The 26,745-nt window shown below is 41.3% G+C and overlaps 1 protein-coding gene across 2 annotated transcripts; it reads right to left on the bottom strand.

The window, feature by feature from the left end:
• Positions 1-2,087: 2,087 nt before the first annotated feature.
• LOC122800165 (calcium-binding tyrosine phosphorylation-regulated protein-like) lies at positions 2,088-23,666 on the bottom strand. Of its 2 annotated transcripts, none has more exons than XM_044069679.1 (5): positions 23,417-23,666; positions 12,027-12,189; positions 10,825-10,878; positions 2,451-2,565; positions 2,088-2,238 (listed from the first exon to the last, which is right to left on the bottom strand). In XM_044069679.1, the coding sequence occupies exons 2-4, from the start codon at positions 12,163-12,165 to the stop codon at positions 2,456-2,458; spliced, it is 303 nt and encodes a 100-aa protein (XP_043925614.1). In that variant the 5' UTR covers positions 12,166-12,189; positions 23,417-23,666; the 3' UTR covers positions 2,088-2,238; positions 2,451-2,455. The 2 variants fall into 2 exon arrangements, with proteins under 2 accessions (XP_043925614.1, XP_043925613.1); XM_044069678.1 differs by having other exon boundaries at positions 12,027-12,186.
• Positions 23,667-26,745: the final 3,079 nt, after the last annotated feature.

Raw genomic sequence — 26,745 nt, 5'->3', positions numbered from 1 at the left:
ATCAACCCAACTGTAACTCAGTGGTTGCTTAGATGGATTTTTTACCTTAGCCATTATCTGAACATCACTATCAAACCAGATACCAGCAAAGTTTGAGTAGCAGTTAAGTTACAAAATATCCTCTTGTCAAACTCAAGTGAGACAAGCCCTGGGCATAAGTAATTACTTGGGCAGGTTTGTACTAAACCTTTCCACAACCTGCTGTCTTTCTACAGATCTATTAAAGAAAAACTTGCAATGGTCCTGGAGAAATTTGCAGGCTCCAAACATGCATTAACTACTATAAAAGAATAAAAGAAAAGCTTCCAAAAGCTCCAGGTCCAGCAAACTGTGACATCACTAAACAGACAATAGACTGCAGATGCTAATTGCTATGACCTCAGTGCAGTGTTACTTCAATAAATTAACAAATGTTATGTCTTATAGCTTACTGTCCCAGAATGTTAACTGATATTGTGCAGACTTATTCTCATGTGGAAAAAATGAATGTTTTTCAAGTCTACAGATACCTATTAAGACCCAAAGAGTTTCTTTCCATCTCCAGACTGATGAGAAACCACTAGTAATGTTCCATTATTCAGTTCATACAATCTAGATAAAGTACTACAGGATCATGGGATCATAGGAGGTTACTAGGCTGTGTTGACCCTGAGGCCCTTATAAGCCTTGCCAAGAGTTTAGCCCATGTTTAGACAAGGCAGCACCCAATGCCCCTGTCCAGTAGGGACATGTTTCTCATATACTGCGCAGACATGCTATAGTTATACTAACCATTATCTGAAGGTAATGCTGCAGCTTATCTGCAAACCATAATAATAGCCACCTAAATACCAGAACTAAAAAGAGAATAAACAACCTACTCAATATAATAGTGAGTTGCAAAACGTGTGCTAGATGGCCCATGTACTGTCAGAGCAGAGTTAATCAGAGTACAATGGCTTACTGCTGTATCAAGACAACATACATACATGTGGGCCATCAAGAACTCAGACAACGCAGAGAATGAGCCAAACATGTCTATAGTGCATTGCCCTTTTAAGATGTGAACCGTTAATGCTGATGTCATTGCCACAGGGTGCCTGGCAAAAGATGGCCGCTGAACTGCACGAGTTCAATAACGACCTTGTTGTCAACTGTAACAACTCATGTACTAACTACAGCTAGTCAACAAACAAAGACACAAACTGGCATGTTAATATTAGAGTAAAACTTAAAACAAAAATAATACTGTTCCATACAGTAAAGAGCTATGTCCAAGCTGCAAAAGATTTCTACAAAACATTTAACAATCAAAGTCAGTCTGCCATTCTGCATGACCTCAACCTATTCTAGAGAAGAAGGAGGAAACACGAGTCACTATCAGTGAGGCAGTACAAATTACATGGTGTACACCACAGAGTCATACAATTACACAACATATTCAGGCAATCCCTGATGAGTGTTAATGTGATACAGTTAGCTACTGCAATGGTTAAGGTGTTTACCTCAGAAATACAAGGCACAGGGTTTGATTCTCACCTTTAAAGGGTAATTGGGTAGGCTTAAAATGACCTGCAAAGGCAGCTAGCCTATTCCTTACATGTGAACCTATAAACTGAATCCTGGCATTTCTAAAATGGTCAGTGTTGGACATAGCCTGCCTTTCATGATGCCATCCAACAGCATACGTTAACGTGTACAGTAGATAGAAACTGTAATGTCAGAAACCATAATACCTTCCTAAAAGTTATGTTGCTAGAATATTTTACTAACCAAATTTTTACCAATTATATCATCTGGTCAGTTAAAATGTTTTCCAGTGGCAATTCAGAGACATAGTGTCAGTAAAAACACCACCAATAAGGTTTCATTTTGAAAAAATATGTGCCTCTTGGTGAAAATGAATTAATAGTTATAACAAAGGAATAGGTACTTAATGTCTATTGTAAAACTTGTATCACCTATATGCATAATAAACTTTAATTTTTTGCCATTCTCAAAATTCAGATTCATTCATTTGACAGTATCTTTATGAGAAAGCAACATGTCTGCACACGCATGATTGTGATAATTCTTTCTTTGAATAAACTGAGCAAGACAAATGCAGATTCATTAACTTTGTTTAATTTATTATAGAGCCAAAGTGAAACTTTATGTTCACTCATAGAAGATTATTGGGTAAGTATATGGAGATTTCCATCACAGATATGTGTGAAGTAATGAAGACTCTTCTTTGCTGCTTAATTTGATTATGTAACCCTGTCAAAACCGTAAAAAAAAAACAGTTAATACAATGCTTAACAAAAATATTTACTATATAATTTAAATAATTTCTTGCTAGTTAGCTGACAAAAATTTTGACCACAGTACAATTAGAATTTAAGCACAGTACAAAAACAAAAACTAATGAATTAATACACTTTGAAAATATACTGACTGAGTTACATATTAATAAAAATATCAATGAAAACCTTTGCTAAACTTTTCTTGGCGGCTCAGAGCTGAAGGACTCGGAAGGTTCTTCATCCACTGACGTCTGGACTGCTGCTGTTTTCAGCTCAGGTGGGCACATTGGCAGGCCATTCACTGTTTTAAAGGACATATGCATTATTCAGATTAGTTTGCATATTATTTGTAAAAGCATTAATTGTATCTACACCTATAATTTACAGTTCATGGGCACAGTCGTGTTTCTAATGTACAGAGTTATGAAACTAAAAATAAAATCTTAAGGTGGTGTGCAACATTATCATGAAATTAGAAGTTATGTACTCACCATAACGTTCCATCTGAGTAGGTGTATTCATTTGTCTGCAACCTGTGGGTTATGGATCCGATATCGGATCCGAACCGGCATGGTTTTCCAGCTATGGATCCAAGCTCTCAGCTCCTCCCCTCACCCATAATGCCCTGCTCTACCCTCATGACCTCAGATCGAGTTTGCCAAAGCAACAACACCCTAAAAAGGGTAACATAGAATATGCAGGAAACTGAAAGGCCAGGGGGATAGGAGGGCGGGATGGTTGCAGACAAATGAATACACCTACTCAGATGGAACGTTATGGTGAGTACATAACTTCTAAATCTGAAGTAGGATATTCATTTGTCTGCAACCTGTGGGACAGAGTCCCCAGCTACCTGAATCTTGGGCGGCCATCATGGAAGGATATTCCGAGCACCGCGAGCCAAAGGATGCTCTACCCTAGATGCAAGATCCAACTTATAGTGGGAAATAAACGTATGAGATGAAGCCCACGTGGCTGCTGCACAAATATCATCTAGAGGAATCCTAGCCTTGAAGGCTGCCGAGGTAGATACTGACCGGGTTGAATGGGCATGAACACCCTCCGGTGCGGCCTTCCTGAAGCTTGATAAGCCAATAAAATGCACTGTGAAATCCAGCGGGACAGAGAAACTTTAGAGATTGGCTTGCCCAAATTGAATTTTGCAAAGGAAATAAACAGCTGGTCGGATTGCCTATGACCAGCTGTCCTGTTCAGATAAAATCTAAGTTGCCTGTGAACATCTAGTGAATGTAGCTTATATTCACCTTTGTTTTCATATTTAGGGAAGAAAACAGGGAGGTTAATGGATTGATTGATGTTTGCTTCAGAAGCGATTTTAGGAAGAAAGGACGGGTTGGTCCTGAGGGAGACACGGTCCGGATGAAATACCAAGTAAGGAGGTTTAGCTGATAATGCTTGAAGTTCAGAAACTCTCTTGGCTGACGTAATGGCTACCAAAAAGGCTGTCTTGTAGGACAAGAATTTGAGATCCACCATAGCCGCTGGCTCGAAAGGAGGGGCGGTCAAGGCCTGTAGGACCAGAGAAAGGTCCCAAGGAGGAACTGCTTGTTTTATAGGGGGCCTGAGAAGAAAAGTACCTTTAAGAAAAATTTTACACAATTTGGCTGACATAAGAGGATTAGAGTCATGGCCAATGTGATAGTGAGAAATTGCCGCCAGTTGTACTTTGACTGTGGAACTGCTGGCACCATCGTTAAAGAGAGTGGTTAGAAAGTCAAGCACTAAAGGGAGAGGAACCGTGAAGGGATTCAGGCCTTGCCGCTCCGCCCACAAGAGAAACGCTTTCCACTTGCTTGTAAACCTTTCTAGTGGATGGTTTATGAGCCGCCACCAAAATTGCCTTAACCGGTGATGAAATACCGAGTCCTTATCAAGAGTGGAACTGGAGCAGCCAAGCGGTCAGCTTCAGATTGTCCAGATTCGGAGGAGGAATGCAGGATGGATGGGATATCAGATCCGGATGGGATCTAGAATCCAAGGAGGATTCACCGAGTGAGACCTTAGGAAGGGGAACCAGATCTGTCGAGGCCAGAATGGAGCAATGAGAATCATTCTGCAACCCACCCGAGAGGCTTTCTGAAGAACTTGGAGCATCAGAGGCAAGGGTGGATAGGCATACAGAAGACCGGGTGGCCAAGCATGCACCAGAGCGTCTCTTGGGGTACCTCCGGGAGGAGGTATTAGAGCGAAAAACTGTCGCACTTGGTGTTTGAGGGAGAAGCAAAAAGATCGCATGAAGGGGTTCCCCACCGTGCGAATATGCGTTCCGCTACTTGACAATTGAGAGACCACTCGTAAGGGGTCAAAATGGTGCGACTGAGCTTGTCCGCTAGGATGTTGGACCGACCCGGAATGTGCGTTGCTATTAGAAAGCGATTGGTGGAGATTGCCCATTCCCAAACTCTCATGGCCTCTCGACAAAGAGGGTAAGACCTTGTTCCCCTTGCTTGTTGATGTACCAGACAACAGACATGTTGTCGATTGAATCGCAATTGTTCCCAAGGGAAGAAAGTCCTGAAGTGCTAGCAACGCTAAGAGCACTGCTCTCATCTCTAGAACATTGATATGCAGTAAGGTCTCTGAATCGCTCCACGTGCCTTGGACGGTCCGGCCCAAAGTGCCCCCACCCGAGGCGGAGGCGTCCGTGGTCACCGTGGCGAGAGGGGAGAAGCACAAAATGGGCGGCCTTTGTGGAGATCCGGGAGTGGAGCCACCACAAGAGGGACCGCTTGCAAGCCTTGCTGATCGCTATGGGATGATGCATGGGGAGAGCAAGGTATGACCACTGTACTAAGAGCGTCCACTGTAGAATGCGCATATTGAGCCTGGCAAGAGGAAGAAGTGCTATAGCCGATGCCATGGACCCTAGAGCCCTCAGGACCAACTCCGCTGGAACAGAACTTGAATGGAGAATGGCCCGCACCTGGAGCTGCAGATTTAGAACTCTGTCCGCAGTGAGGAAGGCTCGTAAACTCCTTGTGTCTAGCCTGGCCCCTATAAAATCTAAGAGCTGTGTGGGCCAGGTTGGATTTCTTTGTATTTATTGTGATGCCCAGAAAGGGAGCAAGATGGAGAAAGGAGTCTCGCCAATAGAAGTAGATGCCTTGTTGGGGCGGTAAGAAGCCAGTCGTCCAGGTAGGGAAAGACCTGCACCCCTGAAGCCTCAGGTGGGCCGCTACCACTGCTAATACTTTGGTGAACACCCTGGGGGCTGTGGTGAGACCAAAGGGAAGGACCCGAACTGGTAGTGACTGGCTCCCAGCCGAAGCGGAGAAACCTCCTGGAGCGCCTGTCCATCAGGATGTGGTAGTACGCGTCCTTGAGGTCTATCGAGCACATCCAGTGATTTTCTCCCAGAAGGGGGAGAATAGATTGTAGAGTGACCATTCGGAATTTTTCTTTGGGGACTGCCAGATTCAAGAGAGAGGTCTAGGATTGGTCTTAGTTCCCCCGTCTTTTTTGGCACTAAAAAGAATCTGGAGTAGAACCCTGATCCGATCTGGTCTGGGGGAACGGGCTGGATGGCTCTTTTCTTTAGCAGATGGCCAATTTCTGCCAAAGCGGCCTCCCGTTGACCGGGTGGGACGTCTGGGAGGGACTTCAACTTTGGAAGGTGAAGGAAAGGAATGCGATATCCCCTGGATATGATTTGGAGAACCCAGCGGTCCGATGTTATGGACTCCCATGCCGCTAGGTGCCCAACGCCCCGACTGCCTCCAGAGTAGAGCAGTCGGGCAACCCTCAGGGTTGCTGCGGGCCGTTCAGAGAAAGGTTCCCTGGACCCGAAGTTTCTGGGAGCCCCTCTGCCTCTAGGGCGGCGTCCTCCCTGTCCTCCTCTGCCACGGAAGGACTGGTTGTCCGAGCAGGCTGGGACTGCTGCGACTTCGAACCACATCTTCTTCTGACCCTTTTGGTTCCTAGAGTAGGGCCTCTGGGGTGCAGAGAAGCGGATTCCGACGGCAGACAGCGTCTTCCGTCCTTTCGCTCTGGGTCAACGTCTCGCGAACGGTCTTGCCAAACAGAGCGGCGTTCGCAAACGACGCTTTGAAGGGCTCAGAAAAATCGCAGTGACGGAGCCAGGCCTGACGTCTAGTGACCAGTCCTGTCCCCGCAGCTCTAGCGGCGCCTTCCGTTGCATGGGAGAGTAGCCGCATAGAAGTATTTGTAACTGACCTAAGAGTGGCCATACGGGTGGAGTGCAGAACTCTGTCCTCCTCCGAAATGGACTCGGGGGGGGATGCAGCGTATTCCTTAATAAGATCTCGCTGCATCCTAATGACATGTGCCAAATAGTTCAGCGCCCTTACCGAGAAGGTCGCCGAACTGAACATCCGCTTCCCCAAGCGGTCCATCATCCGAGACTCCTTGCTCGGTGGGTGGACTGAGGACTCTCCTGAGCCAGTTCCTCTTTGTGGCCGCCGTCAACATGGCATCTACCGGAGGCCCCTTACTCCAATGGGCCCGGTCGGATGGCGGACTAAGGATCCTATCCGGTCTTTTGGGAATTGGCTCCACGGTGTCCGGTTCCTTCCACGCCCTGGTGGTAATAAGGTCCACCAGGGGTCGGCAGGGGACACCCAAGAGGTAGACGGGCCCGTTTCAAATGCCTCCAAGAACACGGACTCGTCCGAGGAAGACTTGGGGGCAGACCACCCCCCCCTTATACGGAGCATTTCCATGATGTCTCCAAAGGAGACATCCTCGGGGGGTGACCGTGGGGAGCCTTCCCCTTCTTCCAAGTCCGTGTCTTCTGTGAGAGACTCGGGGGAGTCAATGTGCCTCCTTTTGCACGTATGCTTGCGAGGGACCTCCTCTGGGGGGCTGTCAGAGGAGTCCTCGCAAGCAGCAATTTGCTCCATAGGAGCAACTTGGAGCACAGAAACGGGCTGTCCCAGGGGCCGGATGGTGGAAGCCTGGCCCAGTGCAGAGGGAGCGCGGGACGGAGCCGGAACAAGTGCCGGGGGTCCGGAGACCCTCAACAGAGCCCTCTCCACTACATCAAAAGCCGAAGGGGAGCCGACCTCGACCAAAGGATCCGACAATCGGCTCCCCCTCGGATCCGAAGAGTGGACCGAGCCGGCGCCAAGCGCCGGATCCGAAGGACAGTACACTCCGACACAGACGGCGCCGGAGCACTGATCCCCGGATCCGACGCCGGATCCAGGCACCGAGAGGTCGGATCCGACGCACTCGAGGGCAGGGTCGGATCCGGTACCAAGTACTATCGGCGCCGACCCACCCCGAAGCTGCTCGGCTCCAGCTGCTCCGAACCCGGATAGCGGGTCGGAGAAGGAGCAATAGGCTTAAAAGGGTGTTGAGCTCCCGGAGGGGAGGCAAGAGCACTCCCATCTGCATCTGGGCCTGGATGAACCTTCTCATCATCCGGTCCAGATCAGCATCAGAAAGGCTATGTGTAGATCTCGACGAGGCTACCGAGGTAGGCCTGGAGTGCCTCCTCGATAGCCTCGACGGAGATCGGGTCTCCTCCTCCTCAGGACCCGGTGAAAAGCACACAGGGGACCGGAGCCGAAGGAGGAGACCGAGCCGACAACGGAGCCGGGAGAAGCCGCTTGGCTGGCGGGGCGAAACAGAGGTCTCGGCCCGCCGTGGTGCTTCTCCCTCCGGTCCTTTTTTCTCGCATCCCTCTCCTCTCCAGAAACGGGAGGTTGAGTCCCAGGAGCAGGAGGGGGTGCCACAGGGGGAACAACCGTAGCCACAGTTGTTCCCGAAGGAGCGGAGGCGGGCCGAGTCTGGCGGTAAAAGACCCGCCAAGACAAGCTTGGACCTCCGCTCCCTCAGTGCCCTGGGGTTGAACCCTGCACAAATGGAACAACCAGATGTGAGGTGTTCAACCCCGAGACACTTAACACACCGAGTGTGGCCATCAGCCGGTGAGAGCTTATGGCCACACTCGGAGCATTTGGAGAAAATAGATTTAGGCTGATCAGCCATAATCTAAAAAGCTACTAAAAGTAACTTAAACAAAAAGACACACAGGCCCAACACACACACTCTACGCAACAGCGAGGGGAGGGAAAAAAAATTACTTAATTTAACTCAAAATAACACTATCAAAGAGGGAAACCTAAACTTTCACACAGAAATACACAAATTAACTTTAAAATTTTCTGTTTTAACAGGTAATAAATCACCACTTAGCTGAGAGCTATGAATGCAAATCCAGTCACCAGCGCGGCAAACGAGATCTGAGGTCATGAGGGTAGAGCAGGGCATTATGGGTGAGGGGAGGAGCTGAGAGCTTGGATCCATAGCTGGAAAACCATGCCGGTTCGGATCCGATATCGGATCCATAACCCACAGGTTGCAGACAAATGAATATCCTACTTCAGATCTTAACCTTTCCCTGTTTTTTTTAAGTTCATTCATACTTATGGCCTGAGATTAAATTATATCTAATTACTGCAAGAAAATAATTGTACTGGTCTCCTGTATATTTCATAAAATAATGTATATCTGTAACTGCCTTAAATCAGTGTGTGTTCTCAAACAGTTTCTCTCTCTGTGTACTGTGCATGTGTTGGCATATGGGGAGAGGACAAGGCTACTGGGGATAACTAACAGTCTGGTTAGAAAAACCAGGAGAGTCACGAGATCAGCATTTTATATCTTATTGGTATATATATATATATATATATATATATATATATTTATAAAAATAACGACTCATATTATGTAGGGGATGAGACACATGAAGTTTTAAAACCTTACAGGTGATAAGCCGGAAGCCAGAACAAAGTCAAAAAAGTTGCAAATGTGAAGGGTTTGAATCATTGTATTGGCTGTGGCATCTGGTAGCATCTGAACCTGGCATATGTCACCTGGCTACAGCCCAAGGTAGGACTTTGCAGCCACCAACCTGTTTGATCTGTCTGCATCTACTTGTCATTTGCAATCATTTGCAGTGTCCTCTGGCAGATACATGGCTCAAGCCTTTACTGGCCAGTATGGCTAAAGGATGCTTGCAAGGAGTAACAGCTTGTTCAAGGGTAAGCCTTGCTACAACTTTGCTTTTGACAAGATTTAACTTCAACCAGATGAACTCATTACAGCCAAAGCTGTCAAAAAGATGTGTCTCCATGGTACCCAAGTTGACCCTTTCATCAATGGTCATGACTAAATGAAATATTTAATTATTTAAATAACACATTCCAGGGGTTGACAATGTTGGAGGTAATTATAACAAGGGAGGTATTAGGGAGGGGCCTCTCCCTACAAAGCAGGATTGGGTGGGCGGGGGCAAAATCTTAAGAAAAAAACAAAATGACTGAACAGTCATTGATCTTATTGTCACTATATCATCCAGAACTAGTACAAAACATGATCTGCAAAACCTAACTGATCAAGTCAAGGCACACAATATGATCAGCTAGTTAATCACACGTTCACATACCTTAGACACACACTGATACCGCTGCATACTCTGATGCCCTTAAACACACTCTGATACAGCTGCACAGGATGGCCTAATGGTTAAGGTGCTTGCCTTACAAACACAAGGTGCAGGGTTCGAGTCTCACAAGGGATAATTGGCTGGGCTTAAAATGGCTCGCAAGGGCAATTAGCCTAGTACTAATCTATGAACCTATGCACACTCTGATGCCCTTAAACACACACTGATGCTGCTGCACTCTCTGAATTCCTTAAACACAAACTGATACTGCTACACTCTCTGATGCCCTTAAACACACACTGATACAGCTGTACACTTTGATGCCCTTAAGCACACACTGATGCCCTTAAACACACACTGATACTGCTGCACTCTCTGAATTCCTTAAACACAAACTTATACTGCTACACTCTCTGATGCCCTTAAACACACACTGATACCGCTGTACACTCTGATGCCCTTAAGCACACACTGATGCCCTTAAACACACACTGATACTGCTGCACTCTCTGAATTCCTTAAACACAAACTGATACTGCTACACTCTCTGATGCCCTTAAGAACACACTGATGCCCTTAAACACACACTGATACTGCTGCACTCTCTGATGCCCTTAAACACACACTGATACCGCTGCACTCTCTGATGCCCTTAAACACAGACTGATACCGCTGCACTCTCTGATGCCCTTAAACACACACTGATGCCGCTGCACTCTCTGATGCCCTTAAACACACACTGATACCGCTGCACTCTCTGATGCCCTTAAACACACACTGATACCGCTGCACTCTCTGATGCCCTTAAACACACACTGATACCGCTGCACACTCTGGCTGGATGTCTGTGTGCTTATAATTATGAATTATGACTATCAGTTTAAAGCAGTAAGAACTTCAAATGCTAATCTAAAAGTAACTAAAGGAAATAATGGATTCTAAACTATATTCTGTTATCTCCCAGAGACAATCTGCAGACAAGTGATTTTCCTTAGAATTAAAACCTCAGCATTTAAAATTATAATCAGATCATTATTAACTATGCATCAGGTACAGAGTTCTCAAAACATGTTTACTGCAAAGTCACACTACGAATGACCTGCAAACATCAGGTAGGAAAATGCTTACCCTCTGTCATATGGAATTTCTGCAGGACTTCATCGTCGTTAAGGCATGGATTTTCTGTAACAACATAAATATTTTAAAATTTCATATGTCAGTGCTACACTGCATGCAATCGTCCCTGTGTGCAATGAGTTCTTACCATATTATCATTTCATCCTCATCTAAATTGCCAACGCTACCACACAACCAATCTATTATGTTGGTCATGGGATTAACTAGAACATTATCTACAAGTTTCTACTTCATGCATGTTAAAAAGATGCAAAGAAATATATCCCCAAAATACACCCATGACAAAATAAAAATAAAAACAAAATAATGTATAGAATTGCATTGTTGTATTCACTTTTAATCTGGGTCTGGGGAGAAAAAAAATGGTCCTGTTATCATCATGGTGGACTAAAAATGTTACTTCTTTTTATGTCATACTTGGAAATCATATTGTGAGTGCGTTAGCATCTCACACATACCTATAAACATTATTACACAAAGCTCCTCAAGAAACAAAGCATGGCTAAAGGTTTTGATGCAGAATTGTTAATGGACAGTCATTTTATTTTGGTAGAATTCCGATTTTCATTTGTTGCTCGGGGCCAAGCATCCACACTGCCTTCTGCGGTCATTACCAAACAAAGGAGAGGAAGGCAAAAGAAGCTGTAATCATGCCATGCAGAAAGGACAGCAGAATTTATATGACGGCCACCAGGTGTCCTACCCCTATCATAATCCAAGGGCTCAAATTGTAACACAGTCAATATCATCTAAGGAAACTTGAGCTTTTCCAAATTTGGTGGTTAAGAAAAATGCACTTTTAAATGCAGTTTCAGACCACTTTAAAGCTACGAAGATTTTTTTTTCGTAAAACAACACAAGCATTAAAGGGCACACGATTTAATGAACAGTTTCCCAAATGAAAACATGAGCCCAAAGAAAAGCAAAGGACAAGTACCTGGATGAGCGAACCAACAACGCAGGCTCTGCAAAGCAAAGCTTGATCCAGCAAATAGTTGGAAATAAGCTGCTATAACAGGCAAGGAAGCAAGTCAGAGGTAACAGGAAGGGATACTGTGTTGGAATGCTACTGTATGGGAAGCCTAGGGCAGATCTGGATAAACTAACCAGTTGGGGAGGCACACATTTTAAAATATATGCAAAAATCTATAAATGAGCGAAATTTCAAATATGTTCTCAAGTTATTAACAAACCTGCTTTGAACTTCAGTAGCCGTGAGAAATATACCACTGCAAACTCACGAACATTTGGAGGCTGTTGATTCAAAACCGCTACAGTGATCCCGCGTAGTGCTCTCTGCATCTCCTTCTTCAGTCTAGGTGACAGCGGCATTTTCTTCTCTTTTTTTCTATCCTACTTAAAATATAAGTGACAGTTTTTAATTCATTCAGTAACTAGATATTTGAGAGTTGCAACTGATGTTGCATTTTATGGATGAAGTCTTTTGTTTAAGAAACTAAACAGTGCAACATAGAATAACATTGATTTTTAAGCAAAAATTATCATTTAGTGATATCAATAAACAGTTTAAATAAAATAATTTTAGCCATATTGATGTGTCTATCCATTCCTTGTGCTCATTGGGATAGACTCACCCCCACAAATGACCCCGAAACAAATACAAAGTAATCACAGAATGAAAGGCCAGTGTTATGCAGAACCATATTTCAACTCATCAGAGCCATAAAGAGCAGTGAAAAAGCTACAGATGGCTACACCTCCCCCATTGAGATAGTGTATACAAGATAAAATTTATATGGTAACAATAACTCAGAACTACAACGGTGATTACTTGGGGACAAACCTGGAAATTATATTTTTCACTGAGCTCCAGGCAAGTGGGTGACCCACACAGAGTAGCAGGGGTTAACCCAAACAAAATATGTGGAACAGCCATATGGATTTAGGAGGGTGAGGTTCAGGTTTAATGTCAGTCAAATGTGGCAGGCTGGAGTGGACCAGATTGTGGTGAACTGTACTAACTCTTGGGACATGGAGTGTCACCTCACTGTCTGGGATGGAGCTGGCATTTATGTGGGAGGACAAAAAGTAGCAGCTTTATTTAGTTTGCTTTATCTGTCTATGCGCAGCATTGGCTCTGGAACTGGACTTCTTGGGGTTGAGGAGTGGTGTGTTGCCTGCTCTGGAGCTAACCCTCAGTGTCTTGCCTGCTCTGGAGCTGACCCTCAGTGTCTCACCTGCTCTGGAGTTGACCCTCAGTGTCTCCACTCCTCTGGAGCTGAGCCTCAGAAAAGGCCTTTTGTGGGTGTCAGTAGATTCACAAGCCCCATGCTGAGTGTCATTCATCTGGAGCTTGTGCCAATAAATAAGGCAGTAAGCTGAACATGACTGCAAGTTCTTCATTGTACAGGGCCTTAATAGAGATGCTCAGGACTGTATGACCTATGACCTATGGTTCACTACTTCTACCTGAAGACCTCAGTGTGCGTGCTGGGAATAATGGAGATAACGGACAGGGTATGATGGGAAAGAACAGCTTTCCTTTCCAGACTTGTTGTAACTTCTGTGCTTTGATGACACAACTACAAAGACAACCACTTACATTTGTCCCAAAGTTCTTGGTACCAAATAAATTTTTTAGCAGCCTTATGTTTCAGCATGTCATCTAACTTGATGACCGGTACTTTAGGTTCCTGGGTTAGGACAGTGATGCTTGGCTGTCAGTCCACCACCATTCAGTGATGAGTGGGTTCAGATAACTGAAGTGGCATCTGGACTGACCCACGAAAGGAATGTGTAGTGAGGACATCCAGAAATGCATACCTGATGCTCCTGTGTGGGATGAGTTAAATTATCACCTCCAGAAGAGCTTCTTCACTAACTATAGGGTGGTCAGAGACATGGAGACTGAATACATCCAGTTCAAGACCTCAACAGCTGAGGCAGTGGCAATTAGTTATGGCTATAAGGCTGTCATCAGCTGTCATGATAGTAATTATTTTCGGGTCCCTATCAGAACGACGAAAGTAAAAACAATTGAACAGCTAAAAAGCTGAATATTCAGCTACTTGAGATTGGTTTTCTGAGATCGCAGTACAGTGAAGATCAGAAACATTGCCCTTTCCTCACTGTAATGCGATCTCAGAGTTGGTATATATATACTTAGTGGGGGGTGTGGGGGGTGCAGCCCCCCACAAAACCGATTTAGAGTAACTGCATATTCGGCTATTTAGCCGTTCGATTTTTAAAACTTTCGTCATTTTAATAGGGACCCTTATTTTCTAGGATCCATTGCTGGATCATGTGAGAGAACTGTCAGGGTAAATAAAAAGGCCTTCCATGCAATGCTAGCGTGCTCCTTCCTGAATTTAATAGATTTGTACTAACATGTCAGGAAGGCAGGAACTTCAGTAGTCACCAATACAAAGGTCAATGTGTACGAGGAGTTTGGAAAGCCATGGAAAGTGACTTTTTGATGGTCTTGTATAGGTTCTAGCAAACTTTCGGGTTAGTCAAGAACAGAGCAGGGTTATCATTTAGACTGTTCTCAGCAAGGGTAAAAAAACACTAACTCTTAATAGGAGACACTGCTGGCAGGGCAGTTAGGATGCGTGCTTTGGGACAGCTAAAGAAATGTTGACATCAGAGCAGAAGACAAAGTACCTCCAATTGTACAAATAATTAAAGAGAACAGACTATGGTGGTTTGGACACACATGCAGGAAAGAAGAATATTTCAGAGAGATAGACAACAAGGTTATCCAGTAAAAAGATGGATGGACTGTGTGGCAGAAGACTTGTGACAGTGAGGCATGACTGTTGAAGAAGGAAAGAAACTGGCACTGAATCGAGAGATGACATGACACCCCAACCCCATACAAAAAACGGGTACAAGAGATGATGATGATCATGATGATGAGGATGAAGATGATGTTGATGATGATGAGGATGACTGCTGAGAGCGATAGAAACAATGCTCTAAGGAGTTTCTGAATCTGAAAACACGCCTTGCTCTAAGGAGACAATGCCAGAAAAAGATCCTGGAACTCCATTAATTTATTTTATCTCGGTAAACAAATGTAAAATAAATAAATACATTTGGTATCAGTGATTAAAAGTGATTCAAAGATACCCATGGCAAGGTTGTGAGAATGGAAAAGATTTGTCTGAAAATACTAAAGCTACTGGACATAGCTGGGGTGTCATGCTTAACACACCTTTTGCTCCGATGTTATCATTCAATCTTGCATGGAAGAGTAGGTCAGCACTTCCTGTGTGGCAACTTGTTTGAGTGGTCATCAGTACTTTTTGAAAAGAAGGAGAGAAGGGTGTGCTTCAGTTTTAGAAACTGTTTACTAAGATGATGCTAAAAAGACTTCTAACAGTCAAGCTTCTGATTCATGAGCAGACATACATATTTCATTATGACCTTGGAACTATGGGTGTCAGCTCTTTGATACTTGATATCATGGGGTCATAGGAGTTTACCACTATTGCTTATATGTGTTTGTGTACCAGGGGAAAGCATATGGCTCTGTAATACATGCAGGAAGTGCAGCAAAAGTATAAGGTCCCAAGGCCACTGCTCTGTGCCATTTAGTTTCTGTATTTGAGGAATGAGATGTGTGTCCTTACTCTTGGCCTTAAGTCGAATATATTTTTTACCTAAGATGTGTCCCCTCTCCTCTCATGTCTCTAATAATCATGAATTCCTCTTCTACAAACAGGATAGCAATACAGAAATATGCATGCCCTAGCAAAGCAAAGGAAGCCATAACATAACAAGTTATGAGACAGAATGCTATGAAGGGTGCTTATTATCTAAAGTTTTAATTAATGCTGACAGCTTTTGCAGATGGGATGGGTTTATAATAACTGTAAATCCTTTTGTCAGAATTTCTGCAGCAGTATTTACTACTGTGTCAGCTGTGCAAGAGGCAGAACACTTGTCTGTGGTGCAGAAGACTAACAGTTCTGTTCCCATACCAGGTAGATCAGTTGGTGATTTTGCAGTACAATATAATGGGGTGCTGCACCCCTGACTGTGCCATCCTTCACATGAGATGTTAAACTAAGGCCACATCTGCTTAAATTGATGGTAGCTCAGGTGTATGTATAAGATTATGCAGCACCTATCAAAAAGAGTAGGGGTCCTTTATTAAAACAATCATAACTGTGGTGGTGGTGCTGCGGTAGCGTTGTCGCCTCACAGTAAGACGTTGTCCTGTTCGATTCTCAGCTAGAACGTCTTCTGTGTGGAGACATGCGTGAATGGGCGTACCTTTGTTGAAGGTTGTGCGTCAGGGCTGGCAACTCGGCACGTAAAAAATCTACTGCCAATCATTAGCGGTCTGGAGTTCCGCTGTGGCGACCCCTAACCGGGAAAAGCCGAAAGACACAACAACTTATCTATAATGTATATACACATTCTACATGATATACACTATAAACAATATTTATAACATCTCTTTCTCTTACACTCTCATTACCAGAAATACAATAATCATCCTTTCCTTTCTGATCCCCACTCCAACTTCCATAACCAAAGCCTTATTTTTTTAACATCATAGCCAAATCCCATTTCTCATTGAACATAATTTCTTTCGCACTTTAATTCCAAATCAACCATATAATACAAAACATTTTTTATCAATTCTTTTAACATAATCTGTACTTTTGTTCTTGTAATATCCCAATTCAATCATGTTCATATTTATGTTATTTACTTCTGTGAATCCCGCCACATAATTCAAATTGAAAATATTTTTCCGTAACATTTTAACCCTTCTAAATCCTAAAAACATATTCACTAGTTTCAAATTCACCACATTATAAGTAAATTCTACCTTTTTACTTTTACAAGGCATATTTGCCTTCACTTGCAATTTCTGAATTGTCAACCTTCATAAAACATTCTTGCCACTTTATCATGTCTTTGCATCTTTCTGTTCTTGCATTGGTAGCACTCTTTTTTTTCTTTATATAATTCTTTCCATGGATATATCTAGAAACACGTATCCATAATATTTATACCATGCTTTCCTCCCATTTACAGTCTCTTTACCATTTATCTTACAAAGTATAATCTTATCTTGATAATCTTCTATTTCTTTATTGCAACAACCTCTCTTTCTTTTTGAATTAAAAAAAGGTTTAGCCATTCCATTTTATGCTTCAAACTTAATATCTGTGTTAGAAGACAGACATCCTTGTCCTTTAAATGGGCCTCCTTCACATCATCAAACTTTTAAAAGCATGAGTTTCATATGGCTGAGACCATATGATCGAACTTTTAAATGTTTGAGCGGTCTGAATGGAGATCTCCATACAGAGAGGAACGGGAAGATTTCCATTTTCTGCAATATACTGCGATCTCTGAGTTGGTATATTTAAATAGCGGGGGTGAAATGTTCATGTTCGAATTTTTAAATGTTCGATCATATGGTCTCGGCCATATGAAAGTCGAACATTTGAAAGTTCGATCATGTAAAGTAGACCCCTTTAAATACATTCATTACTAATACAAATAATATACCACTCAATGGACATTCTTGTCTAATACCTTTCTCAAGATGTATATCTTCACTTAACCACCCATTTGCCAATGCCTTAACTATATTCCACTTATATGCAGTAATACAAACATTTTTTATCTTTTTACTTATATTGCAAACTTCAAATATTTCCCATAATACAGAATGATGGATTGAATTAAAAGCTTTTCTAAAATCCCCTACCATTAATTTTGTATGAACACCTCTATACAGTATATCTTCTACTAATTTCCTGATTATCAATAACAAATCTTGAGCAATTTTTCATTTCATACCATATACATATCCATTTACAACTTTACCCACTTTCTCTTCAATTCTTATTTGTAATTTTCATGAAAATTTTATAATCTGTATTATTTAATACTACTGGTCTCCAGTTCTGTAACTCCTGTTTATTACCCTTTTTCCATATGAATCTAACAACACCTCCTAACATTCTTTATACAAAAAAACTTTGTCCAACTATTTATTTAATACCCTTGTGAACCATTATTTTGATCTACTGCCATATTCTTATACATCCTATATTCTATTCCACCCAGAATAGGACAGGCTAGAAAAGGCGTCAGAATTCTGCTGAGAGAGAGGCTTCAGAAGGCAGTTAGGGATGTCATCAAAATTAGTGACAGACTCATGGCAGTCAGACTCCAGTGTAAGGACAGGACAGCATTCATAATCTCAACCTATTCCCCACAGCAACATTATGATTGCAAGGAAAAGAGTACATTCATACAGCAGTTGTAGGACCTACTAGATAAAGCCAGACAACATGAATCATTTTTTTCTAAGAGGTGACTTGAATGCATATATCGGGACGGACATAAGAGTATATGAGGACTGCCTGGGTCCACATGGGTGGGGTAACACGAATAAAGAAGGAGATGCCATTATAGAGTTTTGTCTGGTATATGGCTTTATAGTAGCCAATACATTGTTTAGAAAAAGAGACAGTCACACGATCACATACAACAGTGGCCAACATGCAACTCAGGTAGACTTCCTCTAAGTAAGGAAAGGGCACTGGGGTAGAATCGGTAATTGCAAAGTAATTAGAAGTGAAACAGTCAGCCCACAGCATAAAGCACTGGTCGCCAAAATCAGGTGCAAGCAGTAGTCAGAGAAGGCTCTAAGGTCAACACAGACCAGGCTGAAGACCTGGAAGTTGACTGGAGAGAAAGTACAACAGTTCAAGGAGTTACTCAGGGCTCTAGCACCCCAAGAAGAGGAAAACATGGGTGGAGTTGAAGAAGAATGGCAGCGCCTAAAAACAGCATGTGTTAGGACTACAGAAAGGATATGTGGACGAGCCGGGTATGGGAATAAGGTACTTAAGGAAATGGTGGTGGAATGCAGAAGTCCAGGAAGTCATCAAAAGAAAGAAGTGCAGGAAGAAGTGGGAGACAGAAAAGATGGACCAGGCCAGGAAGAAATACTGGTTGGCTGACAAAGAAGATAAGAAAGGAGTTGCAATAGCAAAGAATAGAGCATCAGACACACTCTACCAGCTTCTGGAAAGTGACTCAGTAGATGACACAAAGAAACTATATCAGGTTGCAAGGCAAAGACAGAAAGATAAAGAAGATAGTCAGACACCCTTCATAAGGGATGCCAGCAATAACCTGCTCAACAGCCCACAGAATATCAAAGGCAGATGGAAGGAGTATTTCCAGCAGCTTCTAATGAAGAAAACCCCACAGAAGCTGTACTGCCTCAGACACAGCCTACAATGGGAGAAGAAGAGGAGCTCACCCTAGAAGTAAGAACAGCACTAAGGGAAATGAAGTCAGGGAAAGCCGCAGGCTCAGATGAGGTCACAGCAGATATGATAAAGATGCTGGGTAAGATAGGGGAAAATTACTCCTGAGGGTACTCGTAGCAGTATGTATAGAAAGGCTTATCCCAGATGGCTAGAGAATAAGTATACTCATGCCAGTTTACAAGAACAACGGGGACGTCCACAACTGTGGGCAGTACAGAGATATCAAACTTCTGTCACTGCATGAAAGTTCTGGATGGCTGATTGAAGAACAGATACGCAGAGTAGGAGAAAGTAAGATGGGACATGAGCAGTTGTGATTCCGATCAGGATGCAGCACAACTGACCTTATGTTTGCAGTGAGACAGGTAGTTGAAAACAAACTAGAGATGAGGAAATAGTCCAACTGGGCATTCCTAGAATTGTAGAAAGCATATGGCAAGATCCCAAGAAAGCTGATTTGGACATTACTGCGGTGGTTCAAAGTCCCAGAAACACTGGTAGAATTAGTGCAGGCTATGTACAAGGACCCAACGACTTAAGTACGAACAGTGTCTGGCCTCACAGAGGGGTTCCCAGTGGGAGTGGGTGTACAACAGGGTTCAGCTCTGAGCCCACTGCTGTTCATACTGGTGATGGACTAAATTAGCAAACAGGTCAGTTGGGACAGTTCAACAAAGTTGCTTTATGCAGACAATATGACATTACAGGCAGATATGATCCATCCATGTCACATCAATAAGTGTGGTTGTACCTACTGTGACAAAAGTAAGATCTAACATTTTTATCATATCTTTATACAGAATAAGTGTCCCTGAACAAGTCTCTCTCCCTAAATTCCAAATAACATTTTTCCTCACTGTACTTCTTCTTAATATCTCTCTACTTGAGATAGAAAACCCATCTCCTAGTATAATAATACCACTACCTTGCTTTCTACAACACTACAAAATCCCCATTTGTCTTTCTATCTTGTTAAACTGTTCACATTAAGAGCTAGAACCTTATAAGTAATTTTGTGCTATTGCAATAAAAACTCATCCTTTTTCTTTCTTTTTCTTTTTTAAATCCCTCTGTGATTTTCCTTTACCTCTCCTAAACTTGCTTACCAGCAGTATTTGTTTTGTTTAACTATATTCCATTTAACACCCTCACTATCACTTAGCCCTGACTTTCTTCCTCATCTCTTCCTATATTTAGTTCTTCCTTCATATTAACCTTTTCTACTTCTTGCTCTCTGTCTAGTATATTAACTGTTTCTATTTGCACTTTCACTGTTTCTAGCTCTTTCTCTGAAACTTTGCTCATTTGAACTTGCTCTGTTAATGTCTCTATCATTTCTGACTCTCTCTTATTTACTTTTTCTTCACACCCCCAAATGCCCCATTTTATTACATTTGCAACTTCTCAATTCAGTTCCTTGCATTGGGCCCCACTTTTCCACACGCAAAACATCTTCATTTCACACAATTATTTATTAAATGATCAGTTTTTCCACATAACATGTTTTAGGTTTGTCCCTAATATTTCAGTATACCTTTGTTATCGTCAACATTTATAATGCTCACTATTTTATGCCAGTAATATAGGGGTTATACACAATGTTATTGAATGTAATTGGCCTATTTTACAGACCGATGATTGTATGAAGCGTTTAGTAGATGACAGACCATGTTTTAGATATAAAACAACAGTAATGGACGAATTATACACCTTGAGCACACCTCCAAGGTGACCCTGGCACACGTTGATGTAACAGATGCAGTTTTTGCAACTATATAAATATGTCTAATATGTTCACCCATCCTAATACAGGTGCTGTTTTTAGATTTAATGTCATAGCTGATTGTCTGACTTCTGATGTGATTTATGTTGCTTCCTCTAAGTCATGTATCAATTTTTATGTGGGAAAACTGAACCACCGCTTCATGGAGCGGACTAGGGAACATTTACATAATATACGTATCGGCAATAGTAGAAATGCTTTAGGAAAGCATGCGATGGGTATTGATCTCACACATGCTTTCACTTTTATGGATATTGAGACCATCAGACAGGATGCATGTTTGGGGGACTTTAAGAATTACATGGAGAAGAGATAGCTTCATTGTATTACTAAGCTCCAAACAGATAAGTTACAGGCTTTAATGGGAGGGTCTCTTTTAAGACCAGTTCTCAAGTCTAGGGATTTACCTAGATGATGTAAGATTAATTTTATTGTTTCAATAACCTGAGCAGATGTTCTTAATCAGAACTGTTTTGTTACCGATTGGAATAATTTTGAATTTCTTTCTATTCATTTGTGTATGTTCTCATTTATTATGGTCTGAAGATGCACCTTTTGGTGAGAAAGAACGTACGTGTTTTTATTAAACTTTTTATGTTTTATTGCCCCTGCTATGTTTCTGTGCTGCTATCATTTTACATCTCACATCTTTACATAATTTTAGTACATGCTCTTTTAAAGTCCGTTTTTCTACTTCAGTCCTAAATTGTATATTAATTTTTTTCGCAGTATCCCTATAAAAGAGTTTGAATACATATAAGTTCCATGGTGTGCAGGTTTTCTTTTTTTTCATATTCTTCTAAGAAATTTCCATTATCTGGCCAGTTTGAAAAATAATGTCACAAAATGTCTCTTTATTTTTATGTATAAAAGCTCTTACCTCTCTTGGTTTGATTTCTATTGTTTGTGATTACTTCATCCCATACCTTATATCTGTCCAATTCAGTGTCTTCGTTCTTCTCGATATGCACCTCAGATCGCCTCTTTTTCTTTACCCCCATTTCTTTCATCCCTGTGTTTACCATCTCCACTCCACATATTATTTTTTCCTACCTCTGTCTCTTCAACTTGTTGTTCAAGTTCCCTCTAAATCTTCTGGATCAGCTATCCCCAAGACACATATTTGCCATTCTCGAGTTCACTCGTATTTGACATGTCCATTAATAACTCCTCCCACAACCCTCCTGACTGCAGAGTTGCTGCAACATATTTTTGTACTGTTAACTCTTCCTAGAAGAGGTTTTGTTGAAACACATTTTCTGAATCCATCACCATTGCCTTTGTCTCCTTAGCATCCTCATATTGCCATTGAAAAGGCTCAACTGCCTTTTCTAATGACTTCACATTGCCATTTCATTCTGAAAATGACTCCTTGACATATAACACCACCGTCACCACAATATCTGCATCTGCTTCATGAATAACACCAACAAAATCTTTGTTTCCAGTCTGACTACTCACAACTCCCTCCATATTCTCTGTATATTCTCCTGCTTCTCCAAGATGCCTGCATGCCAGAAAGAAGCAGGCCATGCCACTGTGAACAGCATGCCCACACAAAAACAAAAGGGGAAGCTCCCTGTTACCCTGGACAAATTTCTCCTAGTAGTAGTTTGGATCTGCCCTGAAAAGAGGCTACTACCCTAGTGGAACTTACCCACTCAAAAAACATATATATATAAATTAAATTGACACAGGCAAGTCAGCAGATAACTGTGTCAAAAGTGATACAAGCTTAGTGTATTACATGCTGTCCTGTTGCTGGTTTCTAATCATAAGCACATTATATATGTTCCTTATTTTCCTCTCATGTTTCTGAAATACGCCCTAGAAAAATGTGCAGGCAGTCTGGGGACTTAGCACCAAAGAAGTCTCATGCCTCCCAACTGCCCAGATTTTTACATAAGGTCCAGATTTTTTACTCATATTTTTGGTCTGTTTCTCATTTATATTTTTCCTGCACATCACTAAGGTTTGATGTCACTAAATATGAACTACATTTGAGTTTCAGACTTCATATCCCTCAGAAAAACGCATGTCAAGACAAATCCTGTTATGCTAGCAACTTTCTAAGTCTATAAGCACAATTTAAAATCTGTCTCCATTTTTGGTCCTTGACCCCCCCTCCCCCCCATCCTTCCAGGGTTTGACCAGATTTCTTGCACTAAGTAGTTGAGGGATATGTCTGGTGGAGAAATTAAAGATTATAGCTATCCCTTGCATATTTGCTCATTTCTGTTCTTAAAAAAGACTTTTCCTGTTTGTATTTAATTAATTGAGTCATTTTTTTCATAGAATGTACATCATCTGATTTATTGAGTATTTAACCCATTTGTAAAATTCGTACATTAACTGTTTTAATTATCTCCAAAATGCCAACAGTTTGGAAAAAAACAAGTAATTACTGATACCCATGGCAGGCATAAAGAAGATATTAACTATAAAATATTGTACTAGGGCTCCCTCCGAATATCCCGCTCTCGACAAGCGCAGGTTTTCAGCAAATAGAAAATAAAAATCTTACCCGTAAAGTTGATAAAACTGCGCTTGATGAGTATTCGATAAGTTGTAAATGTTTAGTAAAAACTTTGAACTTCACGTTCCTTTATACGTTAACGCAACAAAGCACCAACTCTGTGATGTCAAACGTGAAGCGCTTGTGACGTTCAGGAGAACGTCAGAATGCATGCTGTCGGGGTATCAAGCAGATCTGGAAGCGTTACACGTCATCATTTCATGGTGCTGTCGTTAAGTGCTCCTTAAAGTGAGTAAACAAGAAGGAATGAGAGACTGCATATAGTGGAAGAGTGTGCATTTACAAAGTTGGAGTTCTCACTGCAGAGGGAAAAATATGCGTGTTACATATATATGTGTGTGTGTGTGTGGGTGTGTGTGTGTGTGTGTGTAAATATATATATATATATCTAGAGACGCCATGCTAAACATCCTCATACCTCTCAATGTTTGACCAAATCCTAAAATAACAGAAGAGATGACAAAGGATAAAAATTAGGGAATAACAATTTTTAAATGTCACGTACCTCTCAACCTGTTAATGCAAAAAATCTGGACAAAGCAAAATGGGGGGTACCATACAACTAGGGACATATTTAAATATTTCTCTTATAAGCTTAGAAAGTTGCTAGAGTAACAGGATTTGTTTTAATATACATTTTCAGAAGGATTTGAAGTCTGAAACTCAAATGTATGTCACTACTTAGTGACTTCAATCCTGAGATCATTCCAGTGATTTGCCAGGAAAAAAAGAGGAACAGGCCAAAAGTATGAGCTGAAAATCTGGACATTCTGTGAAAATCTATGCATTTGAGAGGTATTATTGCCACTCTAATTCACATAGAAAATTTTAAAGAATGACAGATCTTGCATCAGTGTGTATTTTCTGAACATAAGAAGCACAAAACTAATCTGCCATTATTATCTGCTTTAATCCTTAGCGATTTACCAGAACATCTAAAACTGAATATGGTACAGTGCAAAATATTACGCAGAATCAGGGGCATTCCTAAAAAATCAAGAAGAATTGAGAGCATACCTCACAATCTCTTGATACAACAAATCTGGACAAAGTTATAACAACAGGGAACAAAGGCCCAAAAATAAGGACAGATTTTTAAATAATGTTCTTACAAACTTTAAAGATTGCCAGAGTAACAATTTTTGGGTTAGTATGCATTTTTTTTGAAGGATGTGAAGTCTGAAACTCAAATGTATGCCATTACTTAGTGACCTCAATCCTCTGAGATTTGCCAGAAAAACCACAAATTGTGTGAGGAACAGACAAAAAATATGAAGGATAAATCTGCACATTCTGCAAAAATCTGGTGAGTTGAGAGTTATGGTTGTGAGGTATACATACTCTCGAATGCATTGTTCCCATGCAAAATCTGAATTATTTCCCCTTTTAAAATAATCTGAACTTTACGTTTCTCCTGCTCAGCAGCAAAGTAGAGTCTATCAATTACAAATGCACATCTCATCACAATCTTGAACTAATCCCTCCTGCCTGGAAAATGACAGCGCCCTGGTGGTCATTAGAAGCAGACCTGGTGCTATAATGTAATTTTATCTGCCTACAGCTTATCACGTTGATCGCTGTTGCTTTTTTAATGCCTGATTCATGCACTGCAAAAATGATCAGATGCAGATAGGGAAAACAGCATTACAAGAATGTGCACGCTTCACACTACTGCTTCCAATTTCCATAGCTGTTTTTTTTTTATTTCCTTTTGGTCTGCAGGTCATAGTCATTACTTCTACTGCATGACGCTCTTGCATTACTTCCAGGGATAATTTCACTGTATAAGCCAATAAATTATTACAAAGTGTAGAAGGAGAGGGTAGGACTGCTGTCTTTTTCAAATGGTCAAAGTGATACATATTTATGAAAATAGTAGTAACAGATCCAAACAGGAGTCACCACAGGAGATGGATTAGATGAACGTAGTATCTTTTATTGAAGTACAAAACACAAACGCTTTCACGTAGTTAAACTACGCTTCTTCAGGTGTATTCAAACAATAAAAACTGTAGTCTTATATACATGATTTTTTGGCGCGCAAGCCAAGGAATGAATGTTAATCATTGCCTAATTGATTAATCGTATTCACTTTTCATTAATTAAAGTGACAGTGTATATAAAACAAATAGATATGGCTACAAAAGCCAATAGAGTAAAACACATTTCTGACCCGTTTCCTTGTAATACAATATTAGACTGAAAAATATAAAATAAAATACTAAGAACACTGTCATGAAAGGCTCCTAAAAAACAATAGTGTAGAGCAAGAAGAAATAAAATTAGATTGTATTGCGATCTATCGTACAGCCTTAGTATAATTGTTGTTACGTCCATGTCATGAACAGATCTCAAAATGCGAACAGACACCCCATAAATTCAATAAAGAAAGCATCCTTATCTGTTCTTATTCAAACTAAAATATTAAAAGTATAACATTTAATAGAATAAAATGACACTGAAGTTATACTTAGTATCATGCTGACCATAATCTTGTATATAAAAAAAGTGTAGTGCCGATATTTCAGAAAATGTGAATCAGAGCAAAATGAAAAGTAGAAGTATTCATCTCAAAAAGCTAATGAATTATGCTTAACCAACTCAAATGAGCATATAATGGACCTGACCATACTAAATAATCGAAAATTCTAAATAATTAAGCAACAGCTTATTAAAGCGTCTTTTAGAACAAGTTTTAAAGCTGTATATTAATGTATTGGATAGAACCAGTAAACATGTTCCAACGTTCAGTGATACGCTTAGCTAAATGCTATTACTCAGATCTTCCATTATGAAGACCAAACAAACTAATTAATAAATAAAGACAAGATGGTTCTTAGTGAGCGTTCTCCTTTCAAGATGTATAGGCTATGAAGATTACGATCATGTGTGCGTAGGCATTTAGTTGAACTACTTACTAACAAAGATCCATGTCCCAATACCAATCAAAATGCAAAACAGTGTGAACATATATCTTAATACATAGCATGTTTAAAATAGATATTACACTTCAATAGTGCAAAGTGTGACAAATTAGTGAATGCAAAAATAGTACATGATGCGGAAAATTACTGAAAACCTGCACAAGAATAAACGGCTGGTTCACTAAAGATAGGAACTGCTAGGTTACGGGACTCTGCAGTGAAAAACTGCAGGTACCGCTAATAATGTATGCCTAAGCATAAAGCTCATATGTTTCTATCCCAGAATACAAAAAAGGGAAGGGAGGCGAGCTGATAAAACTATGCCCAGAGCAAGATACATAAGGTGCCATAAACTCATTATGTAATTGCTCATATTAGTATCAGGATCCTAAA

This window comes from Protopterus annectens, chromosome 4.part0 (assembly GCF_019279795.1).
Source record: "Protopterus annectens isolate FY-2018-M chromosome 4.part0, PAN1.0, whole genome shotgun sequence".
Taxonomy (NCBI): Eukaryota; Metazoa; Chordata; order Ceratodontiformes; family Protopteridae; genus Protopterus; species Protopterus annectens.
This window is presented reverse-complemented; position numbering and strand designations above follow the sequence as displayed.